The 14,084-nt window shown below is 42.6% G+C and overlaps 1 protein-coding gene across 2 annotated transcripts in view; it reads left to right on the forward strand.

Annotated features, from left to right (window-relative positions):
- The first annotated feature begins 1,169 nt into the window (after positions 1-1,169).
- Positions 1,170-14,084, forward strand: part of cdc14ab (cell division cycle 14Ab) — a 37,430-nt gene continuing 24,515 nt past the window's right edge. For both annotated transcript variants that reach the window (XM_084444751.1, XM_084444752.1), the window contains exons 1-6: positions 1,170-1,636; positions 2,234-2,324; positions 2,968-3,043; positions 6,924-7,016; positions 10,286-10,365; positions 13,009-13,075. In XM_084444751.1, the coding sequence (XP_084300877.1) occupies positions 1,540-1,636; positions 2,234-2,324; positions 2,968-3,043; positions 6,924-7,016; positions 10,286-10,365; positions 13,009-13,075 (504 nt within the window). In that variant the 5' untranslated portion in view covers positions 1,170-1,539. The remainder of the gene's footprint in view (positions 1,637-2,233; positions 2,325-2,967; positions 3,044-6,923; positions 7,017-10,285; positions 10,366-13,008; positions 13,076-14,084) is intronic.

Here is a 14,084-nt window from a genome sequence, read left to right on the forward strand (position 1 = left end):
GGTGAGGACACCCTCTCTTTCCAAACTGCAGCTCAGAGACATACTGTAGCCTACCTCTCATTTTCTTCTGGTCGAATGTGTGGTTATTTTCACATTTGGGATATTTAATTCCACATGAAGTTTATCTACTGTAGGTCGTGGAAGGATTACTCAAATGTCTGAAGATTTTGAGAGGTAAAGCCCTCTTTACCTGCAGTGGAATGTTACACAACATGTGAAACGCCATATTGAAAAGTCAACTAGGCTATCAATGGTGTTTTTGCAATTATTTTTATGTTTTGCAACCATGTGTTTTTTTTAATGAAGACAGTGATGCAGAATAAGGCATTACATTCTTGAGATCATATATCATTGCACAAAAATGATGATATAAGCTAAACATTACATTAACTAAAGATTACCTTTGATCTGAAGATGACATTTTATTTATTTATCTTTATTCTGCCCCACAGTAACATACGTTGCAGTGAGCAGCGACACGACACAGCGCACACACATGCAATTTTCGGGGGTCAATGAAATATGCCACATACAGTATAGGCCTACACATATATTATACGAATTTGAATAGCTTATGAATATACATTTTGTAAGTAATCAAAAGGTTTTGCTCTGTTGACTTACACAGCTTAATAATGACAGGAGTTTGATCTCAGACGCTGTCCATTTCCCCTTCCTGTAGATGACCCATATAGTTGTCTGGCAGCAGACGTATGGGGCTTCACTATCGTCCCGTACCAGAATCCGGGCTCCTTTCGAGATGTCCTGTAGGGGTAGAAGCCGGCCTCCAGCGATGGACTGAGACGATTTACCCTCTAAACAGGCGCCGAAAATGAGGCCCCATCTAGAAGCACTGTTTGCATGGTAGAAGTCAGTGTTTGCAAGGCATGTAAGCTATGATCTTGCAGATGTTTGATAACCAGCAAAACATCAACATCAGTGCCACCTCAAATATATCACAACATTTTATGAAATCATACAAAAAAAGCAGTCACAGCAATGTGAGAACCGCAAAGGGCCCCACACGTGCATTATAGGGGCCCCCGAAATGTTTCCCCCCAGCCTGTGGGCGTGCCCAGCCCCCGCGTCACCGCCTGGCTGGGCTGTGTGTGCTGCGCCTGCTCCTCCTCGGCTGCGACTTCCTCACAGCCAGGAGGGAAACCAAGCCGTCTCTATGTGGGGATGTATAGACTACTACACTCATCGACAAAACACCCGCTTAATGAAACCGAGAGGAAAGCAATTGTTTATATTCGCGTTGCTTTACATTTGCATCGGACGTGATTTTGGAATTGGAATGCGTAAATGACGCGTCGGGTATTGTTTTGGGATCCTGCTTCCAGATAGCAAGACGGCTAGACCCATACACAGCACACTGGGGTGGGACTACATGCATCCCTAGGACCATACGAGCTAGCTGGGATTTGCGGAATACTTAAATACTTTGCCGTTTTCAATACTTTTGGCCTTTGCAGGTCTAGTCGACGTTGGTTAGTTTGGTTCGGTCTGGGCAGCCTCTGCAACTTTGTAACATTGCCAATGACTCTCGACCGCCTTAAACACTCTGCCATCCTTTCAACTTTGTTAAAAATGGCAGACGATGTTGAATTGATAGGAGCCCATGAGTTTATTAAAGGTAGGTGAAAATGCAACTAACCCCAGCTATGTGAAACTTTAAACGTGCAGTTCCCCCGAACAAGTAGCTAAACTAGGTTGCTAACTGCTAGAGCAGTCCAGGACAGAGCCGGGGTCAGATGGTGCTGCTGCTCTTCAGGGCTCCGTCTGGCCGACAGGCTTGCTGGATACCAGCCTGTGATCCAGGCTTTTTGTTTTAATGCTTTTAATGTCTCATGTAAAGCACCTTGAATTGCCCTGTGGCTGAAATGTGCTATATAAATAAACTTACCTTGCCTTGCCTTGCCTATGCATTTAGAGAATGCATATGGAACAAACCCATTGTCATGACTTGATGAAAGCGTTATTTTATTATCTTCCAAATAAATCAATGTATGTCAGGTCAGAAATGTAAGTAATTTAGAATACCCTTCAATGTATAATCAAGTGTATGAATTCATGTTAAATGTAAGGGTAAGTGAAGGGCTGCCCTGGTCCATAACCCTCGCCTAGGTATCTTAGTAGAACTAGATGTGGTTCAGATAACATTTGGTTCACCAGCTATCTTCACAATGCTGCTTTGCCAGTCTGTGAAAGCTTTTTATTCTTATTTGAACAGACCGGCTGTATTTCGCTACCCTAAGAAGCAAGCCCAAGAGCACAGCAAACACACACTACTTTTGCACGGACGACGAATTTGTTTATGAGAAGTAAGTCATCCCTCTGTGCGCATGAATGAGTGTTTAGCAACGCACCAGCGGAGAGCAGCAACAAGCTGCTGCTGTCTGAGCCTCCACTGAAATTATGTAACAGCTTTTTATTGAACATTTTCCCTTGTCTGTTGAAGTAATTATCAGTATTGGGACAAACATGGTTTACATGATGGAAGTGATAATCCATCCATGTCACAATAGTAATTCGGAATGGCAGTTTAATTGGTGTTTCTCAATATCCATACTTTTGGTTGTGGTTTGCTTACTTGAAATGTGAGGATGGGTCTGCTGTCCATGAGATCAACATTTAGGCTATTTCTGTGATCAACAAACGGCTGAAACATACCGGACAGTTACCTGTATGGTTTGCAAACAAATATTGCCAATTGTTAGAAATTAGGGAGGTAGGTTGGTAGTACTTTATTGAAATTATACATTACATAGTTTCGGCAGTAGTGTAGCAGAAACACAATGTTGGTACAACTTCTAACAACCTGAGTGATGTGGTGTGGCTGATATACACACAACCAAAAGGTTTCTTTGGCTATTTAATGTTGATTTATTGACTTGGATAATCAGCAGTAAATTGCTGATTGTATTAATTATCTCACACTGCTTTATCCCCTCAATTATATTTCAGCTTTTATGCGGATTTTGGACCCCTGAACCTCGCTATGCTCTACCGATACTGTTGTAAACTCAACAAGAAGCTTAAGGTAGGCCAACTCATGTGCATCTGCCTCTGCTTATTGTATTTCCTCCTTTGGAAAGAATGTGAATTATGCATATAAGACAACAACAGCCTTGGAACTGTTACCTTCCGCACATTAATAGACAGCAAAGTCTGTGGTATTTTAATATGCCATTGCTTACAATCGGTGCAATTTTGTTTGGTGATTAAAATTGAATTAATGAATGTGACTAGGCTCCTCTTAATGACATTTAATTAATTTCAGGGCAGCGTTAAATCCATTCTTTGTCTTAAGCAAAGAATCATTCAGAACCTCTCCTGTTGTTCCTTCTGGAAAGTTGACTCTGAAATTGAATGAATTAATTAATCCTTCTCTCTCAAGGCTTTGATAGTAATCAACTTTCTTATTTTAGCCATTGACTCACCTTCACCAAAGCATTGTTAGCACTTTCTCTGTGACAGACTGGTGTGATATGCCAGCATCAGATCGCTTTACTCAGCAGTTTTGTAGCCTCACACTATGCTGGGGGTTAAATGGACTTTTCAGTGGATATTCTCCATTGGGCGTCTTAGTCTCGTCTAGTCAGTGTAATATGAGTAGGTGTAATCACAGTGTTTGAAAATGACTTTTGAGTTCAAGGCTATGCCTACATTCAATCCATGCAAACCTAAGATCAAATGTACATTACAGTCATTTAGCAGACACTTTTATCCAAAGCGAGTTACAATAATTGCATTTAATCTAGGTAGTCAGTGTACTACTACTCGCCAGAACTTGTGCACCTCCCCTCTAAACAAGTGACTAAGAGCATAATCTAGTGCTACTGGAAGTGCAAGAGTAGCAAAATATGAATACAATAGATGCTAACTTATCAATCAAACCAAATCAAACTTTATTGATACAGCACATTCATACACAGAAGCAACACAATGCACTTTACAGAAAAGAGGAAACATATGTATACTATATAGGCCTATACTAACCCCAACGCTCATTTCCCAGAAGGAAACACAAAACAGTTCAGCCATTTGAGCCAATATGGGAGAAATTAAAAGTTCTTCCCTGACCTCTCAAACGGTCAAGAAAACTCATGGAACATGTTTAAAGAGACAGAGGCCTATATACCTACAGTACCTGCCTATATACCTACAGTACCTGCCTATATACGCTCCTGAATATATTAGTCAGTCAACTATACAGTATGTTAGCTATATCACAGTACCACATTAGAAAACGCATAACATGTATAACACATTATAAGACGCAGCACTTTAAGATGTACCACATTATATAAATTGCACAGGGAAGATCACTATATTGTGTTAATACAAGTCAATACAAGTTTTCCAACATTGTTTCTGTTTTTCAGTGTAGTGTTGGCACGACTTAAGGGATTAATGTGAGTTAAATGGCACATTCTCTCACTTGTCCATCCAACAATCCCATATGTTGCACAAGAAAGCCTTCACTGAAATAACAAATAGAACCTTTGGTCAACTAAAACAGCAAGTTTGCTCTCTGTCCTGGCGGTCATAGGTAAAACAACCCTCTCAAGCACAACTAATATGTCCTTATGAAAGCAAACTAGCTAATGTGATCAATAACATCACCTTATTAAAGCAAGCTAGCTAGCTTGCTAAAGTTAGGATAGGGGAGTGGTTATCCTGGTGTGACGCACTATGAGGAGAACATTCTCAACTGGTTGAAAATGGAACGATACATTTAACACGCCTACTTCTCCAAAACTAAAGGACGGCTATATTGAACACTTTCATAGTGTTTCTTCAATGCCCTCTTGAGCAAAGAGCTTATAGAAACCTAGAGCGTGTCACCAGCCACTATGTTAAACCTTTACCCATAACCACCCCCTCTAACTTCCTCAATGACGCAAGGAGAGCCTCCAAGCCAAGGTCACATTCTGTAAATAGACGAATGTCCATTTGTGGGCTGCTAATCTTTCGTTGACATTAACAGTAGTGTGTCTTGTGTTTTGTCGTTTGGGGGCAGATGAGTTTTAGGTCGGTCATGTCTTCTTGTTTGGGAATGTTGAAGGTAAAGTCTCATGCCAACCCTGCTCTGCCGCACGCGCTCTGTTTGACCTCCATGTTTGTGCTGTGTGCAGCAAGTTGTCATAGGAACGGAATTCCTTTTAACCTCAACTGGTTTTGATGGGCATGACATGCAGAGAAGAGACAAGCTCGTTAGTTAGTGAATGTGGGAGAGGCAAACACCTCTTGTACCATAATTGAGAAATGCTGAAATAGTATTATTTAGATGTGTGTGTGTGTGTGTGTGTGTGTGTGTGTGTGTGTGTGTGTGTGTGTGTGTGTGTGTGTGTGTGTGTGTGTGTGTGTGTTGTTCCTGAACAGAGAGGTTTGGCAAGCTGAAGTGTTTCTTTTTGTGTTTTGGGGATTCTTAAGTAAACTCCTTGCGATCAGTGGTTGAGAGCGTTTCTTTGAATCATGCTGCCCGCTTCTGTACAATACACACAATTCCACCCAAATGCTTATTCCCCCATGTGCTGATAGTATTGATTTGCAATCAAATTTGGCAAAGGTTAAATATTAATCCTCACTCATCCAGGGAATGATGTTGGCTTGTTGTTCTTCATTCATTGCTTAGTTTATTAAAGCAGTTGTGTATTGGACCAGTTTTATTATATTGATTAGATTAAAGATAACAAACCCCTCATGCAAGCCAGCAGGCAACTCTGTAAACGTCTCCCGCTGTTGTGTTTTGACTAGCTGTAGGGTGCATTCAGGTCAACATGCCCCAAAACCCATATTGATACTGGCTTCGATCTTCTTGGATGAATCAGGAGATGACTACAGAAGTAGCCTGTGCTTGGGCCTGAGATCCCGCTTGCTATAGTTAGTGCTGTCAGAGCATGTCCTCCTCCTGCTGCTGCCCGTGACCCTACAACAGCAACCCTGCACTGGAACTGGACCCGTTATTCCCTGTCTAGTCCAGTTTCTTGTGTTTGAGTAAAGAAGAGTTTCTCATCTCAAGACTAAAATGGTATATTTCTGCACCCCCAGAGAAATATGTTTGGGCACAAAAGCAAAACCATCATTAACGCACCTTGGTCCATTAAAAACACCGTGAACACGGCTTTTTTGTGGATCCTTTTGTTAAGTGTCAAGGTTAAGGGCTCTAATTCGGCCGCGCAAATCGTCACAGGCAATCATCAAACGCAATAGACAAACAGTACTGCAATTGTCACATTTTGTGAATTTGCTTAATGAAAATATATGGACATCAGTGGAGGTGCGTTCATTGAAGGGTGAAAATAATTGAATGAAGCGGTAGTTGTGCCTTTCTCAAGCCAATCAGGCGAGCCGTAGTATGGACATCTGGCTAGGGGGTCCTGGGGGGGGGGCAGTCTAATGCATGGTGGACAGCTCCTCACCGGGGGACAGGGGGCCACACCCTGGACTCACCAGATCCCAGTAGGGACGGATTCCACAAGGAATCTGGATATTTATATATATGAAATATAAAATGAAATGTGTATATATATATATATATATATATATATATATATATATATATATATATGAAAAGAGCAGAAAGGAATAGAAAGTGTATTTGTGTATTTGTAACAAGTACAGGTTCAGGTGTCCTTACAGCATGTTACAGGTATCAGTGCTAATCACTTCCTCATTCCAGTCCAGGTACTCTGATAGACATTTAAAGCTTCCTGAACTGGCAATTTACTGTACTATCTGTCCGTCACCAAACACAGACCAAAAATAAATTCATGACTTATTTTCTCCCATGAATTAACTGATAAAAATTATAATGGACAGATTAACTATAACCATAAATTGTTAGTCTCAGCCCTGTTGAAATGATCATTATCATTCCTCATTGATGTACAGCCTTGTTTCTACTTTGTCTTCAGTCCTTTACATTGACCAGAAAGAGGATTGTCCACTACACCAGCTTTGACCAGAGGAAACGGGCCAATGCTGCTGTCTTAATTGGTGCCTATGCAGTGAGTATCTTTGTCCTAATTGAATCTTCACTCTGTCCCATCTCTCCCCCCCTCTAACACTCTCTCCTCATCCATTCCTGTCTTTCTTCACCCCATCTCTCTCCCCCTCTAACACTCTCTCCTCACCCGTTCCTGTCTTTCTTCACCCCATCTCTCTCCCCCTCTAACACTCTCTCCTCACCCATTCCTGTCTTTCTTCACCCCATCTCTCTTTCTTTCCTCCTCTCTCACCGACCTCTCACCCCAGGCAGCAGTGCTGTAGTGAGGACTAACTGTGCATTGAACTTTTTCTTCCATTTGTATTCCATTAATACGCATGCTAAATGACAGATTGATTGTGCTACCTTTTCTTAAAGGTTAAAGGTCGCTGTGTGTCAATCTGACTGTACCGTGTTTCCACGACAACCAGTACAACATTGGTCATGACTGGGAGCCAAAGTACCCCAGATTTGTAACTAATGTTGGTTTATTTGAAATCTGTGGTTAAATTGGGTTTTGCATCTGAATGTAAAATTTCATAGGCAACCGCAGATTGGTCAAGTTTTATACTAGTAATCCACCATAAAAAGATGCCATAATTTAATCAAAGTTAAATGAGTGTTGTGTGCTTCAGCTGCATATTTCTCCCAGCACTTCCAGTTAGAGAAATTGGGGCTCTAGTGGCTCTAGTGTGGCTCTAGTGTGGCTCTAGTGTGGCTCTAGTGTGGCTCTAGTGTGGCTCTAGTGTGGCTCTAGTGTGGCTCTAGTGTGGCTCTAGTGTGAAGACTGTATCTGCGTCTGAATGCTGTATAAACATGACATTACTATTGTAAGTTCTGAATGTTAAAAGCGTTTTAAATTAATCCAAAAGTTTTTTTCAGCTTTTGTAAAATGTAGGCTACTCCCTAAAACGGTTTTGAATATTCATATATTCTTTACTGTCTGTGATGACCCAGGCCCTTAACCCTCTTAATACGACCACGTCACGGCAACATTTTAAAAATATCTAACAAATATTTAATAATATTAAAAAAATATCTAACAAATCTAAAAAATTCCTCACTCCAACACTTGCTGAAAGCTGAGAAATTGCGCTTTCTAGTATTATAGGGAAAATCCAATTAATATTCGAAATGTTGTCACTTTATTTTCAGGGTTAAAAGGGTTAACCTCAAAACACTACTGCTGAAAAGAGAACACAGGTCATAAGACTAAGAGCTGTAACACAATGTACATGAATTAATATAGAAAAGATCCCCCTCCAAATGACAGAATGGACAGGGGAATGTGATGGTGAGCCTGGGTTATTTGTAGCTTTGTTAAGATAAAAGCCGTGGTTTCCACCAAAGAGGATTACTGGTGCTTGATGAACAGCTGGCCCCTGGATGCTGGCCCCTGGGAATCCACATTTGATACCATAGGTCCTGTGGAAAGAGATCCATAGAAGCATGCACATGTAAACACGCACGCCACCCCTAAATCCTGCAGAGGTTAATCCTGTCCATTTTACCATTGTGTCTGGCTTGTGAATATTTCATGTGTTGGATGAGTTACAACTTACAAAGCACCATTCTCTTACCTGACCCAATGACACACAAGCTGTTATTGGCAGGACACTATCTTGCTATCAGGTAATGGGAGTGTAAATCAAAGTAGTTGTCCCCCACCTGATGAAATCCAGAGGGGGGGCGGAATTAAAATGGTGCTCATCCGTTCTTACACTTTTTCGTCCATCCGATAAGAGGTACCAGAGCCCACCACTGGGAGCGCTAGCCACAGTTCATGTTTCCTATTGCCAATATTGCTTTGTACACATAAACTATACTTTGTGTCTCAATACAGGTGTAGTCCATTCTACCCAGCAGCCCTTTCACTTTCCAAACCCTTCTGAGTTCAGATCTGCAGGTGCTTCCTAGCTCGTCTAATCCTTGTTCCAAATGTTGGGATTTAATCAAGGAAAGAGAACATCTGTTTGGTGCTGACCCAAACGCATAATCTTAAATTGAGAGAGAGGCTTTCTCACACTATCCTCGTGAGACCATCCTGATCTCGCGATTTCACATTGTTTCACTGCAGACCAGACCAGAAAAAACATGCCAGAGCCAATCAGTGTTCTATGAGGAAATACAAACGGCTACGCTGGGAGGCTTTAGGTGTGACCACAGCTACGCTGGGAGGGTTTAGGTGTGACCACAGCTACGCTGGGAGGGTTTAGGTGTGACCACAGCTACGCTGGGAGGCTTTAGGTGTGACCACAGCTACGCTGGGAGGGTTTAGGTGTGACCACAGCGAGGAGCGGTTGAAGTTGGCACACATCAATTGTGATAGACAATCCAATCACCTGGGGCGGCTGTAGCTCAGTTGGTAGAGCGGGTCGTTCAGTGATCGAAGGGTCAGTGGTTCGAATCCCAGCTCCGACTGTCCACATGTCGAAGTGTCCTTGAGCAAGACACCTAACCCCAAATTGCTCCCAATGAGCAGGTTGGCACCTTGCATGGCAGCTACCGCCATTGGTGTGTGAATGGGTGAATGAGAGGCCATTGTAAAGCGCTTTGAGTGCCGCTAAGGTGGAAAAGCGTTATATAAGTGCAGTCCATTTACCTGCCAAGTATTAGTGAAAGTGTCTGCCCTTTTCCAAATAGTTTTCAACGGAGAGTTCCCAAATGGTTATGCGAAGCAAACCATCTGGTGTGTCAGGTTATGCAGACTCCAATGGAATATTAATAATTGCAATAATAACGTAATTGCAATAATTATGTTGACACATAATTTTTTATTTGTCAGCGTTTCAGCAGCAAGCTGCCTTCATCAGGGCAAAGGGTTAGGGTTCATTTCTCCTTCATCAGGGCAAAGGGTTAGGGTTCATTTGTCCTTCATCAGGGCAAAGGGTTAGGGTTCATTTCTATTATGCCCAGGGGGCAAAAGACCTGATGAAGCCAGCAAAAATATTGATTAATGTAAGAATGGCGATTTTGTCTTATACAATTATTAATCGATGCACAGATCTAAGAAAATCTGGGTAGCAATCGCTGGTTAGCAATGTACTTTGAGAATATTGACATAAGTGTTTCATAAATGCTCAAGCAGTGCTTTTTACATGTTGTGAAGTCTGTATGTAGGTATCCTTCAAATAATGTTATCCTATTAGTGTTCAGTGTGGAAACTCCCTCTCTCATCCTCTCTCATCCTCTCTCATCCTCTCTCATCCTCTCTCATTCTCTCTCATCCTCTCTCATCCTCTCTCATCCTCTCTCATCCTCTCTCATCCTCTCTCATCCTCTCTCTGGCAGGTCATCTACCTGAAGAAGACGCCAGAGGAGGCCTACAGGGCTCTGATCTCAGGCTCCAACGCTTCATATTTACCCTTCAGGTGAGCTGCCACAGACTTATATTAAAGGATAACTTAAAGTCGCACTGAAATGAAAAAAGCATTCTGTCCCATTTTGGTTCACATAATTGGTCATAGTGTTCACCTATTCAACGATGTATGCCAAAAAACTTACAAAATTCTACTTTTGTTGTAATCTTATATCAAAGTATATAATTTCTTACTTCCTTGAAAACGGTAGGTCACGTGCAATGACGACAACAGGTACCTTAGATTTTAGGCCAATAATCTCCCGACATCCACCCGTCAATCAACGCTATCCTTCTATCGAATCTGTCCAAAGTTCTTAAAACCCGTCCACTTGTCAATGTTCCAATCAAATTCCTCTAAACCCATGTCCCACCCTCATAGCTTGTTTGCGTCGGAAATACGTCAAACTACGGAAGTTAGATGATCTCAAACGTCCGTTTCAGTGAGACTTTAACTATTTTGACTTCCATTGTAGCTGATTGCATGCCTGCAGAAGAAGTGTAGCTAGCTCAATACTGAAGTGATCAGGGCTGAGTTTCCCAGAGGCATCGTAGCGCTACGTTCATCGTAAGCTACGGCGTTCATCATAGCGCTACGTTCATCGTAAGCTATGGCGTTCATCATAGCGCTACGATGAACGTAGCGCTGCGAGGCCTCTGGGAAACTCGGTCCAGGGAAAATATAGTCTATGTGTCAGGTTGCGAAGATAGGATGTGAGGCCATCCTGATCTCCAGAGCTCACGTTTCACTCCACACATCAGTCTGGCAAAGCTTGATAGAGATCTGTTTGTGCCAGATCAGAAGACAATCGGCCAATCAGAGTTCCAGGAGGAAATACTAGCAGCTACGCCGGGCAGGGTTTGGATGTGACAACAGTGAGAAGCAACTGTTTGTTCGAAACCACAATGGCGGAGGTTAGCGTAGATGCTGTTACAGCATCAGTTATATCTGAACTGGAGAGTATTTATTCATTGAAAGAGGCTGAAGGCTTTTCTCTGTGGAAAAGATGTTTTCGCTCGTCTCCCGACTGGCTTCAGTAAGAAGTTGATGTAGCCGTGATAGACGGGTTTGTTCAATCAACTGCCGAGCAGTTTTGAAAGTGCCTGCCCTTTTCCACACAGTTTCCGACGAAGCTTTCCTACTGTAGATGGTTGTGTGAAACAAACAATCTGGTGCACATCAGGTTACTGAGATCAGGCCCTAACGTCCAAAATATGTGCGTCTGTGTGTGTGTCCATTCGTACCATGAGATTCAGACCGACCAGGAGTTGCCAATACCATTGCACACCAGCACTAGAGGGCAGTAGAGAGTTCAAACCTTTAAGTAAAGCACCACTTACTTCACCACCTGGGGGTGATTTTTTTAAAATTGTATTTTATTTTATTTTGGGGCACTCTATATACAGTAGTGTGCTGATTTACTTTATGTAGGTGGAACTCACCCACTGTGTGTCCATGTGTTCAGAGTGATAGATCACCACGGCAATGACACATTGAAAGATCGCACCCACGAGTTGGGGGGCTGGGGGGGACACTGAGGGCTTCCATGGACTAATTAATGCAAAAAAATACATATTTTTGGTTTCTTGACATTTGCTCATTGATGATAACTCAGTCAATGAGTTATTATTGATGACATTTCGCTGTCACTGTTGTGTGATAGCGTGACCATACGTTTTCTGGCAAAAACTGCAGGCTACCAGCTGTTTCTACAGTACATGCTAATCAGCTAGAATTCAGTGGTGCAGACAAGGTGTCTTAAAATGATTGTGCCGTTGTTTGGTGACAATGAGCGCAAAATATGTCATCAATGACACCACAAACTGAGTCAAATCCTCAGTGTAACAATTATGGTGCGTTCGTTTCTAACTGGGAGGTGGCAAATTGCGACTTGCTACTAGGAATGATTAAATAAAACACCGCATGAACTCGCACTTCCTCATCGCAAATTCGGATATGTTTCTCAGCCCCCAGTTGCTCGAATGCACTAGATATAACTAGGTAACTGTGATATAATGGTATATAGATATAACTAGGTAACTGTGATATGATGGTATATAGCTCGAATGCACACAGGTCGGAGGTAGGTATTTTGCCACTTGCGACTTGCCACCTCCGACCACAAACGAACGCACCATTAGAATGTTGTTTTGATGAGTTTTGGGGGGGTTTGATGCAACAATCCAGCACCCAATCCCTTCTATTAGCAGTACAGCTAATGTTGACCTGAGCTTAAGCAGTCAGAAACCGTAAAAAACAGCTAAATGTGAAAAATCTTGGCGTGCCCCCTTTAATTAGCCCAACTCCAACAACAGGATGCTCAAGATCTCTCCAAAAATGAGAAGTGTTTAAAAAGTATTTTTTGTTGAGATCTAATCAGTGTCATATCTGGAGTGCTGTGTTAATGCTGCCTTGTTTTAACACTCAATAACACGGCTTGAGGGGCGCGTCCCATATGAAGGCTAGTCCTTCACGCGGCGGACCCGGGTTCGATTCCCGGCTCGGGTCCTGTGCCGCATGTCCTCCCCTCTCTCTCTCCCACGTTTCCTGTCTCTCTACACTGTCCTGTCCCATTAAAAAAAAGCTGAAAAAGCCCTAAAAAAAATATCTTTAAAAAAATACAATAAAATAACACTGCTTGATTTGTTGTTTCAGGGATGCTTCCTTTGGAAATTGCACATACAATCTAACCATTCTCGATTGCCTACAAGGAATCCGGAAGGTGAGTTGAGTTTTGTTCATCGTTCTTTCATTAGTTGATTGTTCTTCTGGCGCGTTGTCCTCTTCTCTCTCAGGAACTAATGAAGTAGGCCTATTAAACAAATTGCTACAGATGTTGCCTTTAAAGGATTGATATTCAACAATAAAATGGTTAACAAGAGTTGACTGGAGACAGGACATAGATGAGGAGACCGTGGGTCCGAGATTAGTCATTAGTCAGCCTAGACAAAGAATTGAAGACAACCTGCTGTAACACTTTGTTCCATCAGTTTATTCCTGGCATGCTGCTGTAACAGTGTGTCTGTCACCCTCTATCTGCTAACCTGTCCAATAATAACAACAGAGATGTGTAAACAACACTTTAAATTACCTAAAATGTAGATACTTGTTTTCCTAGCATAACCATATAGTCTATAGACAAACTATGGTTGTAGACAACACCATATTGGTCTTTGTGGTAAATGGACAGCACTTATCTAGCGCTGTACAATGGCTTCTCATTCACCCATTCACACACCAAGGTGTCAGCTGCCATGCAAGGTGTCAGGGTTGTGTAGTCTGTGGTGAGTTGTGTAGTCTGTGGGGGTAGTGTGTAGGGGTTGTGTAGTCTGTGGGGGTAGTGTGAAGGGGTTGTGTAGTCTGTGGGGGTAGTGTGTAGGGGTTGTGTAGTCTGGGGGTAGTGTGTGGGGGTTGTGTAGTCTGTGGGGGTAGTGTGTGGGGGTTGTGTAGTCTGTGGGGGTAGTGTGAAGGGGTTGTGTAGTCTGTGGGGGTAGTGTGAAGGGGTTGTGTAGTCTGTGGGGGTAGTGTGTGGGGGTTGTGTAGTCTGTGGGGGTAGTGTGTGGGGGTTGTGTAGTCTGTGGGGGTAGTGTGTAGGGGTTGTGTAGTCTGTGGGGGTAGTGTGTAGGGGTTGTGTAGTCTGTGGGGGTAGTGTGTGGGGGTTGTGTAGTCTGTGGGGGTAGTGTGAAGGGGTTGTGTAGTCTGTGGGGGTAGTGTGTGGGGGTTGTGTAGTC

This window comes from Borostomias antarcticus, assembly GCF_949987555.1.
Source record: "Borostomias antarcticus genome assembly, chromosome: 10".
Classification (NCBI taxonomy): domain Eukaryota; kingdom Metazoa; phylum Chordata; class Actinopteri; order Stomiiformes; family Stomiidae; genus Borostomias; species Borostomias antarcticus.